Below are 23,358 nucleotides of genomic sequence, written 5' to 3'. Positions count from 1 at the left end.
ATAAGTACTCACTTTTCGCCTTCAGCCATGTATAACTGGATGATTCGCCGGCATCGTTAGACGCGAGGCATTGAAACATTCCCGAGTCGTCCATAGTCAATTTTTTGATTGTCAACGAGCCATCTTCTTCCATTATATATCTATAAAATACGTGCGACAAGCGTACAATTATATACAGTTGTCACCCAAATGACTTTCGAGTCTTTGAAAAAACAAGTTCAAACATTTAAAATTGTAAAATACTTTCTCTAAATATTAAAATCATTTTTTTATTTCATTAAAGTACCAATTTTAATAAATAACTTCTTTAATATCACGTATATATTTTAATTTGGAATAAAAAATTTATTAAAATATTACCAACTTACATAAATAAAAAATGTATCTTTCACGTAAAAAGCGGCTATTATTTCAAATTTATAAAACAGTTTCAACAAAACTAAAAGTTAAAATGGATATCACTTTCTCTCTCTCTCTCTCTGTCTTTTTTTCGAATCGCAAAGTCAAATATTTTGCCGAGGCATACCTGGTTCCCAGTAAATGATCAACGGGCTCGGCATTACGGAACCAACTGATTACAGGAGGTGGTACGCCGTTAGCGTCGCACGGTAACGTTACCGTAGATCCGTAATCGCTCAGGGTCTCCCTTTTTAATTCCGTTATAAATGTTGGTTTTTCTAGAAAAATGTAGCGAAAATTGTTATGCTTGTTAAAACACTTTAATTCGTAACTTTGTATAATTTATTATTCTAAAAAATTTAATAATTTTTAACTGTGTATTATATAATGATAAGTGATTGATAATGTCGTATCATATTATTCTTTTTTTAAGATAACCACTTGATTTATATTACGATTGTTATTTCATCAATTATTTACACATTTATCATATACTTATTTACACTTACCGTATACAACAACCTTGGCACTCGCATTTACAATCGGATAACCACCGCTCCTCAAATCCACATGACAAGAATAGATCCCTGTGTAAGTTATATTAGCTGAGATCAATGCGAGTGTTCTATTCCACGAATCGTTAAAGCTATACGATATCCTAGAGTTCTCGATCGGAATGCCGTCCTTCATCCACAAGGTCCGTAACTCGTGAAGTGATCTGAAATAGATGCAGTTTTGTTGTTTCGAATCTTCCCGAGTTGCGACAAACATTCAGACAAACATCGAAAAGAAGAATAATCGTACGTAGAATGATAAAAGTAACTGCAGAAAAGTTTTCGATTACCTGGCATTCGCGATGCAGTTTATGTACGTGACGTCTTGATCTTTGATTATCTGCGTGTCCTGCGGCTTGACGATTATGGTAGGGGCCACTTCCGCATATGGATCGCCGGTGACTTGCAACTTGAAAAACGGGCTATTCTCCTCCTTGCCCAATTGGGTATTGATAGCCTTCGCTCTGTGAACAATAAATCGTCAGAAAGACATAAGCTTAAACTTGACAAAGTTCATTGAAATTTTCTTAACTCTCAATCTCCAACTTTCTGCAACTGCAGACCACAAAGCGAAATCTTTAAATTTGGTTTGTAAAATTTTGAAATTTTTAAACTGAAAAAAGCCTTCTCTTTTATTCATACTTTCGAAATTCGGGAACAAGCAATCTTATATATCAAGAAATAAATAAAGGCATTGCTGATTGTATAAATTATACGAACCTATAGGAACCTTCGTCGCTTTCCGAAGCGTTTAGTATTAGTAGCGTGTGATGGGTCGTTGCGTACTTTATACCGTACAAAAGCGTCCCGTCCGAGGAGAACCACGTTACCTCCGGGGTAGGATGGCTCTCGATCGGGGGTAGTTCCAGAATCGCAGCGCTACCCGACTCGACAGTCACCACTTTGTCCATGAGATTATTGAACACTCCCATATCTAAGATTAAAATCGTCGATTCGTATAATACGCGACAGTCTGGTAAACTAGATCTTTACGATTCATCGAGATAATACTTACAAGCTACGGCGAAGGCGAGACGATCGCTGAATATGGACCCCACGTCGTTCGTCGCGACGCAGTGATACACCCCGGCATCCTCTCGTCGCGTACTCTGTATGCGGAAGTAAGGCCCGGAGGTGAGCTCATTGCTGAGGGGCACCCCGTCTTTGAACCATTTGTACTTTGGTTGAGGATTGCCTGCGGAAATGGCGATATGAAATTTGTTGTAACAAATAATTTTTCTTTTTCGAGATCGTTTAGGTCAAAAGTTTAGATTATAATCTAAAATTCAAATTTACGTAAAGGATATCGGGATACTTTCCGTATGTCTTTGTTACATTTTTTTAACGACAAATTTCTTGAATTATATGAAATATATAATTATTTAAAAACGGTTTCTTGTAATATCACGAAGAATGATTTAACATAAAAACTTCATGAATGATTCAATATGATTCTCATTCGCAAAGTCACGGACGACGATGTTAAACCGTGAGCTATCTAATACCATTAGTACAGGGTCATAGGATCGAATTACACGGTGCTGAGCATCGGTGAGGCTTCATCTGGTCACCGTCTCATCCGCCCGTTACCTGATATTTCTACAGGACAATGGAACGCCATACGCGGCGAACCTTATCCTCTCTTTACTATTGTGGTCCTTTTATCACTCCTTCTTTTATCTTTACAAGATTTTGAAGTATTTTTTGATAATGTATATCAATTGATAATGACGGAATAATTCAAATCATCAACAATGATAAAATAGCAAATGTTGATACTAAACGGAATGTCAATAATATCACTTCGTTAATTTTTTTGAAACTATATATATATTTTTTTGTTTAAATTTATATATATATATATCTCCATTAAAAAAAAAAAAAAGAAAAAAAAAAAAGCAATATTTCGACTCTCGTTCTTCAAAATTTTAGTATAGAAATAGAACAGCAATTTGTTTTGGGGAAAAAAAAAAAAGAGAAAGTTCAAAATTTGTAGCTAGTGTAAAAAAAACTTGCGATGTTTTCCCAGAGAATGGGAATCCATGTTTTTACAGAGTTATTAAAATTTACCAGCAAACTAATTTTCAAAAACTATTATTCTTACGTCAAGAATTTATCGAGTATGTAAATGGAGAAAATTTTCATGTTAAATTGCGATTCTCTTACCTCGTGCTTGGCATTGCAGAAACTTTGTGCGATTCTCGCTTAGTATATTGCCACTGCTGGACGGCTGATTGGTGAAACGCGGTTCCTCAAGCGGTACTGCGAACAAAGGGATGAGAAAGATGTTACCGGCATTTTTTTTTTCCTTTTTTTCATGTCAAGAATCCTTTACAAGTAGTTCGAAGACAAAGTTGCATAAAATTCGTACAAATCGAAAATATGTGAATTTATATTTTATAAATAAATTATATATATATATAAATATATTTTTTTCTCATACATATTACACATACGTGAACTCGAATCGATCGTATTATTACACGTGAATGCCGTATGGCTGACTGACACTTGAGTCACCTACGGACGCGAGACGTATAATAATTTACGGTGCTCCAAAAAGCCCGACGAACGAGAGGAAAGAATGCGAACGAACGGCCGCGGATGCCGAGGTGCCGAGTCACATGCATGTAAAACCCTCTCCTCCTGTACACTTACCGGACGTTCCACGCTCCGATGATCCTGACACACGGGCGCACCGCCCGTGTGCCACAATCTCTCGTCGTTTCCCGTGAAACCACGACTTTATCGGGGACATGTCGCGAGTGAAAAGTCGAAAAGTGGAGTTTTGAGAAAAATATATATTTAACAATTTTTAGAAAATATATTATTTTAAATATAATATATACGAATGTATATGTATACAAAATATATGCAAAGAGATTAATAATATATATTAACTAGAACAACACAGATGCGAGTCGCGCGCGCGCGCTTTTATTTTCCAATTTCTTTAACTTTTTTTTTCCTAACTTTAAATTGGTTATTAACTTTCAGGTTTATTTCAAAACCTATGGAGCAAACTACAATCATTTTGATCTCATTTCAATGTTAATTTAATACCGAACAAAAAGTTTCCTATAAACATGGGTAGAAAAATGCTTCCTTAAAAAGTTAGCGCCCAAAAACCTCTGAGATATCACGGTTATTTTTTACATTTTTACAAATATCAGGGAAAGTATGCGTCTTTTAACAAAAAGTATCGAGACAAAAATTGTAGAGAATTAAATTATCTTTCAAATGAGATCAAAGTTATTGTAGTTCGTTTCATAGGTTTTGGAATAACAATAGCCGGAAAAACATTTTTTAGTATACTAGAACAACATAGATGCGCGCTTTCATTTATGGACATTTTCCAGTTTCTTTAACTTTTCTTTCCTAACTTTAAATTTTTCTTTCACAAATTGTCAAATGAGGCAACAATACACTTCGAGACTTTCGAGTATCGATATAACATGTGGCTTTTTTAGATAGGGATAATAATATTAATATATTATCTTATAATATAATAATATTATTAACATATTATCTTTTATAAATATATAATAATAATATAATAATGATATTATAATATAATATTTTTAATAATAAAATTAATACATAAAAAGATTTGCGATACATTCGCGTACGGATGTATAATATCCAATATCATAATTGGTTTGTTTAAAATATAAAAATTTATTTTAAGAAAAATTTACACATGGAGTGCGTGTGTGTGTGTGTGTGTGTAAGTAATGGCGATTTACGAACCGATGGTGATCGCGAGCGACGAGTGTAACGCATAGTTTTTCGTCCGTTCTTTACCTTTCAACCGATAATTTATTCCGATCCGATGCACACCACCACGTGATGCACGGTCTGCGTTCTAATCGCGCGCATACGCGGTGCAATCAGTCACGCCGTATATATATAGTTGACGGATCCTAAGAATGAACGACCGTGTGATTGTGTCGCACCTGAGTCGTCATAAATATCGATTCGGCTCGATAGGCACCGTCGACGAAACTGTAGATTGCTGCATATATATAGTGATATATCCCGGTCATTGACATAACAACATTACGATTCTTTCGTTAATCAGTCAATCGATTTTTCCTCCACAAAGTATATGATTTTTTTTATTAACGAAAATAGAAAATTTATCGTGGAAATTTAATTTCATCGATATAAAAATAAATTTCGAAATTGACAATCCTCGTTTAATTTCAAAGATTTGTTCGCATAATTTTTTAAAAGAATAATTAAAATTTTTATCTTACCGTAATAAATATATATTCATATCATTCTCTTTTATATATACGTATAAAAAAAAAATTTCATTATCCATTACATTACATTATCCAAAGTACGCCCCGTGTAATTATTTCTCATGTTTCTCGCGTTCTTCAGCTCGTTAATTATTAATGAAGCAATCGTTAGAAATTCTTTTAACGTAAAAGAATAAAACTTCATAAAAAGTGAACGCCCAGCGTTTCAATACGATTGTCAAATACAATTGCCCATCTCTATCGCGAGGATTTTTTTCGCGAAAAAAAAAACTGTTTTATTTAATTTCGTCAGCCTTTCGGATATCCGTCTCGTGTGTGAAAAGTCCCAGCTCTCGAATAAGTTATCTCCTTATCTCGGAGCCACGGAATGACACCGTAAACGCTAACTAGGGCCCAGCGGAATGTGAGCACCCGTGAAATGCGCGTGTAAAGAAGGTTGTTGAATACCTAAGTCGCGACAATAAACTCCACACTTATATATGTACTTCTCGTTTATTACCATTGTATATTTTAGGCATGTCGCAGGCAACCTCGTTCTCCGCTTCGCGGGATAAAAAAAGATCGTGCGTTAAAACTAGAATACGAAGAATGTCTGGAATTTTTACGCGCAACGCATGTTGTACAATTTCTTTTTGTTAAGGTTTCGTTAAGTGGCAAGGAGAAGGGAAGAGTGTGAAAATGTGAAAAACGTCACGAACGAGACTCTCATTTGCGACTGACTAATTATTGCAAACGTAAACTGCTAAAGTATTAACAGGTGCAGCTACATATATTATGCCATTTAATACCTGGCGTTTTAGATTTCATCGTAAATTTTTAATTCTCTCTGTACGCGTTCGAAAAATCCTATCCTGTACTCAATTTTTTTTTTCAATTTTTTTATTGATCATTATTGAACTCTAGTGAATTCTTTCTTTTGCTATAAATTCTTTGATATTAAAATTTAGTTATTAAATAAATTGGTTTTAATAATAATAATAATTTTTTTGAATAAAAGATTTTAAATCAATACTCTTTGTCACGAGGAAGAAGATAGAATCGCTATCGAGAAGTAGAATCTTTTTGATAGACAATATATAATACACCTTCCTTAACGTACAGACGTTGATCAGATAATAATAATAATCTTTTCGTCTGTTTACGCGCCGATTTTCCCTACTCGATGTCTTTTTGTTGTCATATCGTCAAGTACATATAAACGCGTGACGTAAACAAGGCACGTCGCTATTTTATATATCATTTTCAACTAAATGTAAATATATAACATGCTTGTTTAATATAATATTATCATATACATAACAATATATACCATATTTAAAAATCGTAATATTTTGTAAATGAACAATAAAATCTTTATATTTCTCAAAAAATGGAAACATGAAATTTCGGAATAAATTATGTACGTTGTGTTTTATACATAAGATCATCGGTACCCAAATGAAGGAAGAGAGAAATGAAAAAAAGATGGAAATATAAAAAAAAATCGAAACAAAACTATTCGATTGATGGCACGTTAAATACCTTCTTATAAAAAAAAAGTTGTATTTCATGCGGTCTTATATATGTGTTTACTTTCTTTACATTCGTTTTTTTAATGTTCCAAAATATTGATAATTACTTTCATTCGATTATCCAGATCGATTGAAATTTTCTCTATATCTCTCTCTCTCTCTCTCTCTCTCTCTTTTTTTCTTAACCAAAAGAGAAATAAATAATTATTAGTTAAAAATATATAATTAATTAGTATTATATAATTTACCAACAGTAAAGATATTATTTATTAATATACAAAAATATATTTTATTAATATATTTCGTTAATATAGCAATAAAAAAAAATATTTATTTCCTTTTTAAAACTATAAAATTTTTGTAATCAAAGAATACTTTTTACATTAGAGATTTTTTTCTATTAAATATTTTATGAATATTTAAGAGGCGACAAGATAATAGAATCTAAATTTAAATTAGATATGCTATTCCGTAGATTATTGTAAAACGAGGATTTGAATACGTCGCTATAGTGACAATCGTCGCATGATTCGTCGGACATATGTTCATATGTACATATACACGCAGGTCGAGACCACTAAAGAAACCCCTATTTTAAGCGACGCAGCTGTCGTCGAGGGTAAAACGGGGTGGCACATTTACAGAGGGGCGTGGACGCGGATCGCGAACTAAAGGCTTTACTTGTCTAGAAAAATGAAGATATTCTTCTTTCGCGTTCGCGACCCAGAATTCTCGGTCGGTCCATTCATCTTTCAAACTTTAAACGACCGAGCTGGTAGAATTTGGTTGCTGACAACGCATTGTGGAGGACACGTATGATAAACGATATCCTTGCGAGAGAGGAACGAAGCCGGTACGTTCTGTTTATTGTTAACGAGGAAGTGGAATTTTGTGAAACAAGTGCTTGTTGGAAATAATTTAAATGCTTGAAAATAAAGATTTAAAAAATTGTAAAAATAAAATGATTTTCCTTTATTTTATATTTTTTATCTTTTTTTTTTTTCCCCTAATAATATATTATATTTTGTAACGCAGAAAATTTTTCATGAGCGACTTTTCAACGTATAATTAAAGTGCAACGAAATATGCGTAGAAATAGAGAGTTTAGAATATATTTTCACTTTTAAAAAAGATATGTCAAATCAATACTCGAAGATATTGTTGCTTAAACGAAAAAAGAACGAGCAATATATCTATTTTACATATGATATAAATGATAAATCATTTATAAATTACTTACCGCATATCGATTCTTCCGTTATCCAAACCTCCTTTTCTTCTCTTGTTCATTCTTTCCTGTTTTCTCCTGATATTCGCACTCACTCGCGAAAACACGATTAATTATAAATAGTCGTACGTAAGGATCGCGAAATCGCAGAATAATCCCATGAGATACGCACTATATTATTGTCGCGATAAAATTTCATGCTGTATATCAAAAATTAATTAATTGTTAATTGTAATAATTAAAATAATAACGAATTATGTATCGATATAATACTAGTCGCGATCGCGTTTAGAAAAGGAATTCGATGGAGCGTCTCCGGCGTCTTCTACAATACTATTTAAATATCGCCGGCCGAATAATAACAAGATCGAAGCACGTAAACATTAGCACGCTATTGTATACCCCACCAACACGTCGAATTCTATGTTATAATTTTATAATACATTGCCGAAATATTTTATGCATTATATCATAGTTATATATTTAACCGTATTCTGTCGATTTCGAATGAGATTTAATCATTAACAGTGTTATAATTAATTTTTTAATCGCGGAACAATCCCACGAGATACGCACTTTATTATTGTCGCGATAAAATTTCATGCTGTATATCAAAAATTAATTAACTGTTAATTGTAATAATTAAAATAATAGCGAATTATGTATCGATATAATACTAGTCGCGATCGCGTTTAGAAAAGGAATTCGATGGAGCGTCTCCGGCGTCTTCTATAATACTATTTAAATATCGCCGGCCGAATAATAACAAGACCGAAGCACGTAAACATTAGCACGCTATTGTATACCCCACCAACGCCGAAAAAATTCAATGTTATTGATAATACGATGCTGAAATATTCTATATATATATATATATATATATATATATATATATACATATATATATATATATATATGTATATATATATAAACTGTATTGTGTGTTGATTTCGAATAAGATTTAATTATTAATAGCGTTATAATTAATTATTCCACGTCCATATGATCGGCCGGTGGTACGTATACTGTCAAGTTTTCGTAAAATATTACACGAAAAATCGACATTAGCCTTGGCGGCGTATACCGCTCTATTGTTTACATATTATGGCTTTGTTATCTTTCACGCGCGACACTTGTGTGTGTATGTGTATATACGTGACAAAACTATGTTACGATAATAAACTTTCAACGAAGCATATCGTGTGTGGAATTATTTATTACGACAAATATAAAATCGAAGTGACAGGAATAAAAATTATAAATCGTTTAGTTGCGATTCTTCGATTATCGATTCTTAGAATAATAATTATTTCTCTATCGATGCTTACAATTAAATATATGTCGTCCAATGCTTTAAATTTCTCTAAAAATTCGAGCATATATTAATTATTAATTAAACATCGTGTAAACGACGACGAATCGTACTTTTCTCTCGTGTTGCTTTCTCTTATAATATAATAAAGTGCATATCTTGTATGATCATTCCGCGAATAGGAGTGTCGTGCAAAGTATCTCGCGATTGTTGCGTATACGACTAATCATGATTAATTGTATTTTTGCGAGTGAGTGTGAGTGCTACGAGGAATCAGCGAAGGATAAACAAGAGAGGAAAGGAGCTTATGAATTAATTATCATTTATATTAAAATAAATTGGAGTTAATATGTAATTATACATACACACAAATAAATGGCGGCGCATTTATATAGTATTCTAGTAACTGTAAAAATTAAGTATTATAGAATAAGAAATGTGTAAGGATAAAGTGTCAAGTATTGTGCAATAAAAAATGATTTAGATGCACGAAATTTTTTGCGATTTTTTCAGCGCGCAATTGGAGCGTAACGAAATATGCGTAGAAAGAGAGAGTGAGATCTGTGTGTATTGCGCAAAATCGAGCAAAATAATTTCGCACAAATTCATCTCGCGCGCTCGAATTTGAACGTGGGTCCCATCCGACAAGCCGATCGGTAAGGGACGGAGGCACCGCAAAATGTTGCGCATTGCGTCTTACTGCACGCAGCCACAGCTATATCGCAGCTGATGGGTGGGAGAGGGTGTATAACTCCCTCCTCACTGCAGTCTGCAGGTGGTCAACCTCGAGTTCTTCTGGGACGCGCCACATTGCGGATGTCTTTCTCCTGCGCCGCTTCTCCTAGGAAGGAGAAAACTTTGCCGGAAATTTTCTTTTCATTTTCGAAAATTTTCAAATATTTACTTTCATCTTGCGATTACTTTGCGTAAAGTGAATATCATTGTGTAAAATTCAAACTCATTTGGCAAGGTAATTTCGAAATTACGCGATATATATATATATATATATATGCATTTGTGAAGTAAACACAATAGAAAGTAAATCTTCTGCAAAATCAATTTTGAATATCAAGTCGTGTTTTTTTTTTACTTTTAAGAAATAAAAAATCCAATGTAAAATGCAATGTGTAACGTAAAAATTGAATCGATATTGAAATTATGCTCGCGTGTCGCGTATTCTGTCGAATAATAAATGGAAGAACGAAAACGCGCGTGTTCTGTCAAATAGTAAATGAAAGAACGGCAACGCGCGTGTTCTGTCAAACAGTAAACGAAAGAACGGCAATGCATGAATAAAAAATAAAATTAAATTTATTAAAACTTTATTTATTAAAACCACGTAAATTAAGATAGACTTGCGATTCTTAAATTACCCTAATCATCTATTAACTATTATATTATTCCACCGAAGTTCGTTCAAACGATAGATAGCGGACGCGATCAATCGATTTAAATGACGTAACACGCGATGAAACCTTCCTCCTCGCTCAACTTTCCGGATACAATCTACATATATGGTGTTTCGAGCAAACAATATATACGTAGCGGTATTTCTTGTTAAGTTTGAAGTAAATTTTTCTTGACGGAGACATTTTGCCTCTGTGAAATTAGAATATCCTATTTTAAAAATTCCAATTTAATTGTGACATGAAATAAATATATTCACATATCCTAATTTTTTTTCAAGACACCCGTTATTTTCGCGATGTCTATCCACGAGATATCGCTCGATGTAATGTGTTCGGGAAACTAGCTTGTATACGAAAAAAAATCGGTGGCAGTTGAGACACGTTACCAGGGATATTTGGCTGTTCGCCAATAAATCGAGAAACGAAACGAACGAGTTTCACGGTCGGGACTGGAATTTAGAGAGAGAGAGAGAGAGAGAGAGAGAGCACACTGGCACTTGCACAAGGCGAGGCCGTGACCCCGCATTCAATTAACCTTGCGCAAGTTTCCTCTTATTTATATTTCTACGCGTGCAGCTTTCCCAAAATATGATAATAAATGATATAAAAGAAATTTCGTACACGACGTAACATTAAAAATATTTCCCGCTGACTTTTTCAATGAATATCTGCCGATAAATCGTTGGTAAATTATGCCGAGTTCTAGCTTACAGCATCCGTCACGCGTATCATTTACGAAATCCTCATTGCACATACTATTGTTGTTCGCCATTGTCGGGAAATTGGGACAACCGTAGCCTTCGAGACTAGTTGCGGTTAGTTCCTTTGTTATACAATACATACATCGCGTAAGGAAAGGCTTACGGGGTTTCGCGGTGCGAAAAGAATCGAGATCGTGCGCGAAAGGGCGCCGAAAGGCCGCATCTCGAAAGATTTAAAACGGGAAAAATATTTTCGCTGCGCGTACACGCGTTTATTTATCCCAGAGGATGCTGTAATAGCTCGCAATTTCAGAAGTTCCCTTCGGAATAAATGCATTGCGTTGTCCGTTATGTCTCATCTAATCTTTTCTATCTCTCCTCTTTTTTTTATGTTGGATGTTTTCTTTTAAATTTTTTTGGAAAATAATTTAATAAATCTTTTTTAAGAGATTTATACCAGAAGCACATTTTCATAGAGAAATAAATGACAATTTTAAAATAGAAAAACTAATTTTTTTTTTTTATAAAATAAATTAATAATTACATAAAGACCACAGATATCCCCCTATTTCGTTCTCGGAAATTACTTAAAAATTATGCATACAAAATCGATATCTCACATACAACAATTCAATGAATTAAGATGTTGGATTAATTCTGATGATAATAATGCCGAATTGATGAGTCAGAAGCTCGTTGAAGAAAGGGATGTTCTTCCCTTCGAGAATTTATCCGGAAATAACTACTCGTCGATAAAGTGCACTTACTAAAAAGTGCATTCCGGATCGCATATGGTACCGGGTGCAAGCTGGAGCGCGTAAACTCGCACTAAATTGCTGCCACGTGTTGTCAGTGGGGTCGATGCACGTTCGGACCTCATAAAAAGGCGAAAATTGAGTTAGTTCGAGCGCGCTCTATTGAGCGTAAACAACCCGCGTCGGGGAATGCGGTTGACTTTAACGAGCCGTCGAAGGGATTTTCCAATCCCTTGATTTTTTTTTTCCGCCCCCCGGAGTACGATCATCCAGCCGCTTACTTTAATTCTGAACGAATGACTTGTCTTCTCAGCATCTTATTTATAAGCGATAATGTGACAGGGACCGACGACACATGTGGCTCTTACGAGAATAATATATGTCGTATAATATAAACGGCAGAATATATCGTTGCATACGAAATATCGATTTCATATCAATATGTTATTCGGCTAATGTTTAAGGGAAAAAAATAAACGTAAATGAAAAAATTCACTAATGTTTCTCGAAAGCCACTTTCGTAATTTCGATCGAGTATGTAGAAAATAAGGAAAGAAACGATTATTCTCTTCGGTATCTTATTTTTTAAACAATCTACGCAATCGAATGATGTTAATGTCTATTCCTTCGTAAGTATTTCCCTTCGTCTACGCGCGTCTCGCATTCTCCCATGTCGGCGATTACGGTGATTAATAGTTAAAGACGCATCGTTGCGAGAAATTGCAAGTCGCTCCATATGCTCGTATCGCGCCGGGTCTGTTCTGTTATCGCGACAACGGTGCCGGTCGTTGCGTTTAAAAACCGCTTGTTTAACGAGCCGTAACTCCGAATTAGCACACGCACATTCCCACCAGAGATGTTCCCATGGACGGGATCGATTTGTTGAATTTTCCTCTGGTTCATTTATCGTCAATGAATATTTTATTACCGCGTTCTTATTATCTTACAATATCTCCTTATCTATTTTATCCCTGTTCCAAGAAATATTCTCCTTATCGCGTGTGAAGGAAGGAGAATCCCATCGTCCCTAGAATTTTCGACGAAACATTTCGCGCGCGAGTGCAACCCTTTCACATGTTAGCCACGCGTGCGTCGAATTCGCGCTTAGCTTTAAATTTACGCCGCAAAGTGTGCGCGAAACCCCGCGGACGCGCTGCACCGTAAAGTTTTCGGCGCGGGTGCACTCCCGTTCCCTCGATCTCGTCATGCACGCGCTAAAGGATTAGGGGTAGGGATGGGAGAGGGATGCTCCAAGTTCAGTGAACAATCTGGAACGAAACGAGCGGGGCAGCTGCGTCGAGACATGTGCGCCGCAGGGTCGCACGTAAACGGGATGCAAAACTTGTGTGCGGCACAAGTGCGATGCATACGGGGATGCAAGGATATTTCTCCGAAGGGTGATTCTTTTCGCGCGCCCCAACGGACACGCGCGCGATGCGCTAATAATGATCCTGGCCGACGCCCCTTCTCGCAGTCACGTAGGTAAAAATGTGTTTCAACCAGAACGGATAGGTCTTCCTCTTTTCCCGTCATCTCTGCTTAGCGGAGGATAAAAACAATGGGACGACACGCGTCCGTCTTTGTAATTTAATTATCAGGATATCTACTTTAATCTTTGTTAAAAAAAAATTCCTTGATTTTCCAAGTATTTTTGTTTAAAAAATTAAAGAGATATATATAATATTTTATATAATAATTTTATATAATATAATATTTTAAAGATTCTTCTGGGGAGGGAGGGGGGGGGGAGGCAAGTTTCTAAACCAAGTATTTTTTTGTTGTATATGTTTTTTAATACTTTTCACTTATGAGAAAGAAAAACATCTTAGAGTTTAAGTTTCAAGTGTTAGATTCGCAAATACTATATTGAAGAAAAAAATAGTTTTTATAAAATAAACATTTTTCACCTGCTTTACATTTTTATTTTTATATCACTAAAAATTATAATAAAGAATATATACTGTATATTCAATATTTCGTTAAGACGTTGAATATACAAACATAGATAGATATATTTATAAAATATATTCTAAATATATAAATATATTTTACCTTTCTCATAATTTGGCTCATCGATGGATTGCCGACTGCTTACAATATAAAAGCAAAATTATCAGGAAAAAAGTTATTAAAAAAAAAAAAAAATTCCCCGAGCCCCAAATAAAATTCTATAAGAATTTCCTAATTTTTTTCAGATGCAACAGAAATGCCTGAAAATTTCAGGTTCTCCATATTTTTCCAGAGTAAAAAAAAAATTAAAAAAAAATTCCATAAGAATTTCCTAATTTTTTTCAGATGCAAGAGAAATGCCTGAAAATTTCAGGTTTTCCATATTTTTCCAAAGAGTAAAAAAAAAATTATTAAAAAAGAATTTTCTAATTTTTTTCAGGTGCAACAGAAATGCCTGAAAATTTCAGGTTCTCCATATTTTTCCAGAGTAAAAAAAAAAAAAAAAAAAATTAAAAAAAATTCCATAAGAATTTCCTAATTTTTTTCAGATGCAAGAGAAATGCCTGAAAATTTCGGGTTCTCTATATTTTTCGAAAGAGTATAAACACCCTGAATTATTCCGAATGTTTAATTAACAATATGAGAAATTTCCATTTATTTTACGTTTAATCAACAACGGATGTAAACAGCTAAGGTAAATTGAACTAAATTGAAACGGTTTTTACACGCGATGCGTGCAAACCTTGAAAAACGATCCGTGTGACGGGGCCCAAGTAACTTTATTTCTGGCCGTGCGTGCGCCGAATGCACGCGTGCAGCCGGACAAGACTCTTATACACGCGGCGACGTATGTAAGTGGTCGGAGTATTATGCAGACGGTCTCTGTGCGTGGCTCATTTTACGGCCTTGAAGAAATCCTGCTTTACCTTGTCATCGTGACTGGGCATTGCGTGAACGCATAACAACGAGGAGTAAAAACGCGTCTACGAGAATTGTACCTCACCTGCTGTGCGGTTTTTCTCTCTTTACGTTCCGTTACAACATAACGAATGAAACTTGCAGCGTCAAAATATTCTTAATATTTCGTGCACCATTCTTTGCAAAACATTTCTATATAATAATTATAATAAAAATAATAAAATTATTGTTAACGCGCTTAACGAGAGATTGTTTGTTCGATTCATTGATTTAATATATTATATCGCTTTCGAGCAAGTTCAAATCGTGGACGATCCTCTCAGAAATTTATTTATAATTTTTGCATGTTATTGTGTAATTTGCTTTTTTAAACGTTCTCTGTATTAGGTGTAAAATTTTGGATAGAGATCTATCTTGAGTTGTGTGTCGCTATTTATAGATCGTCTCTAAAGCAAATTTAATATATTACGTTATGTCAATTATTCAGTTATTCTCTATTATTACTATTTAAAATATTGAAACATTAATCCAGAATTGATTAAATAATTAATAAAGGAAGATTCTACGAATTGCAATAAACAATCGTATTTAGATCAGATCGTGCTTCGAAGAAACGTGCAGAGCAATTTCTTACAATCTCTTCTTTCGCGTTAATGTCCTTCGTCTCTCGTCCTCTTCTTCCTATCACTCTCGCCGCGAAGAAAACTCGTCTTGCGAAAGAACGTAGAAAATCGCCCCAAGAGACGCCGGAGCTCACGAACGATTTAGACACAGATGGACGTTAATTTCTCTCGCACGAAACAGGAAACCGCGGTCAGGATGGGGAACAAAGGAAGAGACGCAGAAGAAATCGAGGAGAAGAAAGGAATCAGGTTGCGAACCTGATGCAGCATCTTCGTAAATTCCTTTATACGCGGCGATCTTAAATCCTTAAAAGATCCTCCGCATTTTGTCTAGAGATTCTACTCACGATTTAAAGAGGAAAACGGTGAAAGTTAGTACCGTTCGACGAAGGATTCGCTTACGTAAATCGCGGAAACTATTAATAATATACAGATGACTGATTTGCGCATTTCGAGAAGCATCATCCGTTGCGCAACGGCAAACTTGATGCGTGAGCGCGATCATCGATGATTAAATCCTGGAAGAGGAATGCGGGGATATATCGGAATAGGATAGATGATTCAAGTTACGCGTGTCCTTTCACGCTCGTGCTCAGGTGAGCGAGAGAATTTTCCGTTACCGATACGGACCTTGAGCGAGCATTGCGTAAAACGCGAAACGTCTCGAGAGACGCACGTGCGCAACGTGCGCGTTCACCGATATTTTCACTTTCCACCGACGATCCCCTTCCTTTCCCGATACCGTGTGATCAACGGCGGAACAAAGGAAACGCGGAAGAAATAACGCGCGCGCATAGGACGAAAAACGCGCGCGGTGAGAAAATCGCAAAGCGGGAATGTACTCGCTACGATTCACGCTGGGAATAATACGAGTAACGACGCGAACGAGAAGACAGCCGTATATAATCTGCGTGTACTCCTGGGCGACATACGGGAACGTGTGTCGAGCGTTTCGCAATTCTTTCCACCGAAGATGTTACGTTTATCGCGAGACGGAAAGTGTGATGTTGCCACCAAGTGTTCTCCGTGCTTGGGGATTTATCGTATTGAATTTATCTTGTATCTATGTTTCTCTCTCTCTCTCTCTCTCTCTCTCTCTCTCTCTCTCTTTCTCTCCTTTCTGCGAATTATTATATTTTAAATTATATTTAATGTACACACCTGTGTCTAAATAAAAAATAAAATAAAAAAGGTACGAAACCCTAATACGGTTTTTCGACAACGCGAGTAAAAAAATGAGAAAGAAGAGGGTCTCTCTCTCTCTCTCCTTTCTGCGAAATATTATATTTTAAATTATATTTAATGTACACACCTGTGTCTAAATAAAAAATAAAATAAAAAAGGTACGAAACTCTAATACGGCTTTTCGACAATGCGAGTAAAGAAATGAGAAAGAAGAGGGTCTCTCTCTCTCTCTCTCTCTCTCTCTCCTTTCTGCGAAATATTATATTTTAAATTATATTTAATGTACACACCTGTGTCTAAATAAAAAATAAAATAAAAAAGGTACGAAACTCTAATACGGCTTTTCGACAACGCGAGTAAAGAAATGAGAAAGAAGAGGGTCTCTCTCTCTCTCTCTCTCTCTCTTTTTCTCTCTCCGTACAGACAATTTGCTGGGAACGTGATTACCGCAGGCTCGTAGGTAATCGCCGCGGCATCGGAATGAGCCGCGATGTATCCAACATTGGCGAGCAACCAAAAAACAATTTGCCACGGAAGAGGCAAAAGACCCTCGAGAATTTCCTCGAGGGCGAGTTCGAACTACGATTAGATTTTTATCGAGATTATAATCTGAGAAATCGTTGCTGATATAAGGGCGAATCGCGAGATATAGAAACAAGATATACGGAGGTCGTCTCTACTATACGTATATACCGCAGTAAGAGAAGTTCCTATTTATGACGACGGTGCGCGCGGTTAAACTATGGGAATATAAAACCGAGAGGAAGCTACGGAGGAAGATGAAGAAAAGAGAGAAGAGAGGACGAAGAAGAAGCCATGAAAGACGAGAGAGAGAGCCTTGCCCGGGGGGGGGAGGTGGGCGGTCAGTGGCCCCTCGTGCACCGGCTACGCCGCGTTCCGTGGCGTCGCTTCGCGTCGACGAGAGTTTCCATGGCGAATAATAATGGGAATTACGATCGAGGCACACACACGGACCCGGGGCCCTCGATGCTTTTTGTCGTTGCCGCGACTACGGTAACGAGATCGAGACAATAGCGGTCGCGCTGAGAGCGAGCGAGCGCTCTCTCTCTCTCTCTCTCTCTCTTTCTTGGCATTCCGAATGTTTCGCCTTCTCTTCTACGAGAGAAGCCCGACGAAAGGCCCGAGGAATTCGACGCTGTGAATGACGAGAAACAAAACGGTGGGTCAAGAATTTCAAAGGCCTTCCGGTTTGCTTCTAATATTGCTTTTCCTCTTTTATGCCCCCTTTTTTTTCGGTCCGTTCACATAGCATTCTTCCTGCGACATATTTAAGCATCTTTTCTATCCGAGTATATCTTTGCGAGAAAGTGAGAAAATTTTTTTCCTTTCGAAAAGGATGAAGATTGAACGCATTTCTATGAAAATATACGTACACTTGCTGTGCGCGCTCTCTATATTGCTCGTTTATATTCTTATAATAAAATTACTCGAGTAGATACTTAAATCGATAAAACGAACAGAAGGAAGAAAAGTGGAAAAAAATGTGAGAGAGAAAAATACGCGAGAAAAAGGAAAGATAGATAATAACGACGAGATGAAGAATGTATTCCCTTTTAAAAATAATGAAAACTTAACGCTCTATGAAAATATACGCGCCCTCGCTACTTTTTTTTTACCGCTCATTTATATTCCTATGATCTAAAATAAAATTACTCGAGTATATATTTAAATCGGCAAAAGGGACTAGAAAAGTGGGAAAAATGTGAGGGGAAGAAAAAAAAATACGCGAGAAAAAGAAAGATACCAAAGGCGAGAGGGATAGGGAGATTGATAACGATAATGAAGATGACTCGGGGTAAAGATGGAGAGGTAAAAGCAAAACGGACGATCGTCACATCCGGTCGCTCGAGAATTTGTTAGCGACGATTATCGTTGTCGTTAGCGAACGATAGCCTATGAGAGTTGCCGCTCTTCACCAGGATTCCTCTTGCCATTGGCTGTCGCTAATTATAACGATACCGAGAACTGTCGATAGCAAGTTACTGTGAATCCCGCTACTGATGTGAGACGATAACGGCTTAAGGCCGCTCGACATCGGTAAAGGCCATCGCACACAAAGTTCCGATGGCCTTAAAGGCCGCGTACGATGTCCGCCGCCTGTCAAGTTTTCGTCAATCATGGAAATCGTTATCGCGTCGTCGGCGACGTTGCGTCGAACGATACAGCGATAAAAGTATTTACAAGGAATGCGTTCCTCGGTAAGCGCACTTTGTTTCTACATCTGCGAATTCTTTAATTCCATTCCGCGAGTCGATTTTTCTTTTACAAAAATGCCAAAACGCGCACGCAGAATGTTCGTGAGTTATCCAAAAACTAAACTTCGAAGCGATAAACATAGATGACAAAAACATATTGCCCGATTATAATCACAAATACGATTTTATTTTGATGAAATTTTAATTTGAAAGCTAACAAAAAAAAATGTGCAGTATTAAGGGGGCATATACCCATGTAAATCTCGAAAAATGAGTACATTTTCTAGATTTTTTGCAGAGCAATGACTTGATAAAAATTTTTAATTTTTTTTACAATATTATTAACTACTTAAATAAAAATCTTAAATTTTTTTTTTTTTTTTTTTTTTTTTTTTTAATTATGGGAATATTTTTGCAAACTCCTTCAAATTTCAAGTGGCTACACAGCGTGCGCGAAAACGTTCGTAGAACATATCCAAAATAAAAAATACAAGTTTTTTTCTTTTATTAAACATATTAATAGCGGGTGTGCCCCCTTAAAAATTGCGATAAAAATGATGGTCTTCGAAACTTTTCTAAAAATGATGGCTTTCGAGTTTTATATATATATATATATATATTTTTTCTTTTTACTCTACTTTAGTTTTTTATAAAATTCATCACGTTTTTCGAACGCTTAATCCAGAGAGTTTGTTCTCTTCAAGGTTCGCGTTCAATAGCCCTACGTAGCCGAAGAAAAGGTACCTCGCGCTCGATACAGTGAGTAAAAGACTATAGAAAGGTAGAGGACTTTTCTACCTTTGGGTGAGGAGGGAGGGGAGGAAACTGAGAGAGGGAACTTGTGTCGAGGATCAGGTAAAGACCCTTGTCCTCTATTGTACCCTGGACGAGCTGACGCCAGTGATAGATACTTTTTCATAGTGTACACACGTACATGTATATACAGTTACCATTTTACTAGCAATTGCTTTTACCACTACCGGTTTTCTACATTCTGACTTTTACACGCAGGTTACTGAATTACGCTCTTTTTATATATGTATATATCCGTGCGATAAACTTCTACTTCTTTCAGTTAAGTCACTACACGATATAACATATAATGAGACATATGAGATATATATATATAATACAATTAATAAAAAAAATAATTCAATTATTAAAAAATATTAATATTAATTATTTCTATTTTTTTAAATATTAATATTGAAATATTTTACTATTATATATATATTATATGTAATAATAAAATAATTGAAATAATAATATAATGAAAATTTTATATATTTCATAATTATTAGCAAATACTTAAAAATATTTTTAAGAAATTAAATATTTATTATAAATATATTTTATTAAAACATTTTATATATTAAATATTTTATATATAAAATAATTATATATATAATAAACATCATTTTAATATTATATATTAAAATAATATGATACGGCTACGTTTTATATCAAAGTACTAACGTATTTGAATATCATAATCTTATCATAAAATTAAGTATATTTATTATAAAAAGATTTTATTTAAATATTTCATATATAAAATAATTATATATAATAAATATCGTTATATATATTAAAATAATATGATATGACTGTGTTCCATATCAAAGTATTAACGTATATTTTACACATGATCTTATCATAATGCGCCTACATTTTTACATCTACCTGAATTCCGATCAGGTAGGACGAATATTTCGCGATTTTCTGCGATTATCACGAATATCGTCCAACAAGACGGTTTAAGGTGACTAGAATTTATATTTCGTCTTTGAGACAAATAAAATAGAATACGCGATTCGGCAGAAAAGAAAGAAAGGAGCGCCTCTGTGTATCGCGCCTCTCTTATCACCCTTTATCTGTTGGACGACCGGTATCAATGCTTGGCGTTGTTTGAGGGAAATTTAATCAATGGCGGTTTGTCCTCATTTTATAAGGGAGCTGCGCGTGCCAGAGGCAGAATGAAGAGCGAGATTGTCTTTTTTTCGTCTTCTTTTTTTTTTTATTTTCGTACGCATCTCAAAAACGACGCGAGCGACTTTTAAACTCGAAAAAAAAAAAAAGAAAGAAAGAAAGAGAGACTCGAACTATTCGGAGTAGAAGCCTTCGAAATTCAAGTTCGAAAAATTTATCCGCCTAATCAATGATCCAACTATCTGACCCGACTTTGAATTATTTAAAAATCTAAAGATTCGGCTGTTTCAACAACTCGGAACGTTCAAGGAACAAATTTGATGGCGGAACAACATTTATCGCGAACAAGCAATAACAGCGTCTGTTTGCCTTCTTCTAACTCGTTTGAATTTTATATACTTTGCTTATATATTTTACTTTAATTCAAGTTCAAACCGTATTCCGATACCACACGTTCAATCTACAGCTTCGGAAAGGAAATAAATTTTGCATCTCATTTATTTAATTTTTATTATATGCGTATATTAAACGTTTTATATTAAACGTGAGATAAAACGTAAAAAATCAAAGGATTAATTCGGAATTGTCCCACGTGCGGCACGTGCTCACAGTCGTCCTCATCGCCAATCGAGACGAGAGGTCAACGGTTTAACTTCGTTCGCACAATTGCTCCGGATTAACGTCGTAATAAATCTCAATTAGGGTCGCTCCTACGCCACACTCCACCGCTCTAGGGAACATTCGCAGATTTTCCCCCCGATGTATTGGTCCATCGGAGGGGAGGATTGTTTCTAATGACGTTTATCGAGAAGTAATCACCGTGCGAGTGTCACGTGCGATATTTACATAGCTATTTTTATGCTGTTTACACAAGCTAGAGATTATCTTTTTCTATATAAATAAATTACAGTTCTCACACACGAATATTATTTCCATCATAAATATGTAGATGAATTTTTAATGAAGTCAAATTACTTTTATACGTAACAATATTGTAATTATTTTATATACGTTTAATGTAAAATATTTTTATAAAAAAAAAAATATTTAACTCTTTAGAAACATTTTTTTAATATTTGCTAATAATATTCGGATAAATATTTTTGTTAAGTATAAATAGAAAATTTCGATTATTTGTATTATTATTGCTGAGTAAATTCGTTTGTTTCGAAGCAAGCTGTATAAATGATTTAATGTAGTTTTGAAGGTATTTTTTAATTTTTTTCGTCACTGTTTATTTATTTTTTTAAAGATTAATCCCTTGTGTAGTTTTCATTCGTATCATATATTCGCTGTTGGCGAAATTTTATTAGCCATCGATTTAATTTATACTATCACGCGTACGGCACTTGAGAATCTCTCAAAGCGGATGTTAAATAAAGCGAGATAGAGAGAGAGAGAGAGAGAAATGATCCAAGACAGATGCTCAGATCAGCTGATCTATCGATCCTGAAACCTCTTTTCTTTCCGCTGCCTTTTTTCCCCCGTTTCTCCAATATTCTATATTAATTTCCGCAGAAATTTACACACAGAGACAGTGTCATAAAAATAATATATTTCTTATCGTTCATTTGTCCATTAATATTTTTCAAATAATCGTCATTCTCGGGACGTTCGATAACAAGACGCCAAAGACGCCAACGATTACGCAATCAGCTTTTAGATCTCTCCATTCGATTGTGATGATATCCTCTGAAGATGAAAAAGATCTATCGCGTCTCGAAGATCTATCGAAACAAAAAAAAAAAAAAAAAAATCTAGACTCACCGGTGGCGCAGATACTGCCGATGATCCAGACGAGGCAAAGACCGGTGAGGAGGGTGCGCGTCCTCGCGGAGGTCGTCGCCGGTCGCCGCTCCATCCTCTCGCCTCGACGTTGACCTCACCTCACCTCGCCACTACTCCGCCCCCCCCTCCCCACCCTCCACTCCCCTCCCCCTCCCCTCCCTCAAGCCTTTCGCTCCTCTTTTTTTCTTTTCCACCGTCGCCTGCTCCCTCGCTCGTAGCCGCCGCCGTCGTAAGAGGCTCCTTACGAAAGGAGCTACGCGAATCCGCGGCGCGTCTTCGTTTCACGGTACACTCGCGTCTCGCATTCCGCACGATACTCGTGCTTCGCTAGTCCCTATCCCCCTCCCCCTTCCGTTCTCCCGAACCTTCGACGAATCCTTGTCGAGGTCTCTCGTCGAAGCGGACGCGTTTCTCCGTTGCTGTTCTTTTTTTCTTTTACTTTACGGTAAGGACGTAAGTAAAACACGAATACGCCGTAAAACGATATAAAAATCACGCCGCAACACCTATAACTCTGTTCTTGACCCTTTCCACTGTGTCCCCCACCCGCCGCGTTAACCCGTTCGCTATTCTTTTTCTTTAAAGAAACAATCCTCGCGCGGATTCGCTTGC

At 35.8% G+C, this 23,358-nt stretch overlaps 1 protein-coding gene across 4 annotated transcripts in view; it reads right to left on the bottom strand.

Annotated features, from left to right (window-relative positions):
- The window catches only part of Sdk (sidekick cell adhesion molecule), a 38,325-nt gene extending 15,468 nt beyond the window's left edge, over nucleotides 1-22,857 (bottom strand). For all 4 annotated transcript variants that reach the window (XM_070306029.1, XM_070306030.1, XM_070306031.1 and 1 more), the window contains exons 1-8: nucleotides 22,726-22,857; nucleotides 3,120-3,215; nucleotides 1,969-2,148; nucleotides 1,674-1,887; nucleotides 1,244-1,417; nucleotides 909-1,117; nucleotides 527-677; nucleotides 13-140 (exon numbers count right to left, since the gene is read on the bottom strand). In XM_070306029.1, coding sequence (XP_070162130.1) covers nucleotides 13-140; nucleotides 527-677; nucleotides 909-1,117; nucleotides 1,244-1,417; nucleotides 1,674-1,887; nucleotides 1,969-2,148; nucleotides 3,120-3,215; nucleotides 22,726-22,819 — 1,246 coding nt within the window. In that variant the 5' untranslated portion in view covers nucleotides 22,820-22,857. The remainder of the gene's footprint in view (nucleotides 1-12; nucleotides 141-526; nucleotides 678-908; nucleotides 1,118-1,243; nucleotides 1,418-1,673; nucleotides 1,888-1,968; nucleotides 2,149-3,119; nucleotides 3,216-22,725) is intronic.
- Between the last annotated feature and the right edge of the window lie 501 nt (nucleotides 22,858-23,358).

The sequence above is a fragment of the Polyergus mexicanus genome, unplaced genomic scaffold (genome assembly GCF_030449975.1).
Source record: "Polyergus mexicanus isolate NDT 795.1 unplaced genomic scaffold, iyPolMexi1.0 SCAF_13, whole genome shotgun sequence".
In the NCBI taxonomy this organism is placed as follows: Eukaryota; Metazoa; Arthropoda; class Insecta; order Hymenoptera; family Formicidae; genus Polyergus; species Polyergus mexicanus.
Note: the sequence above shows the minus strand (reverse complement) of the source record. Positions and strands in the feature narration are given on the sequence as shown.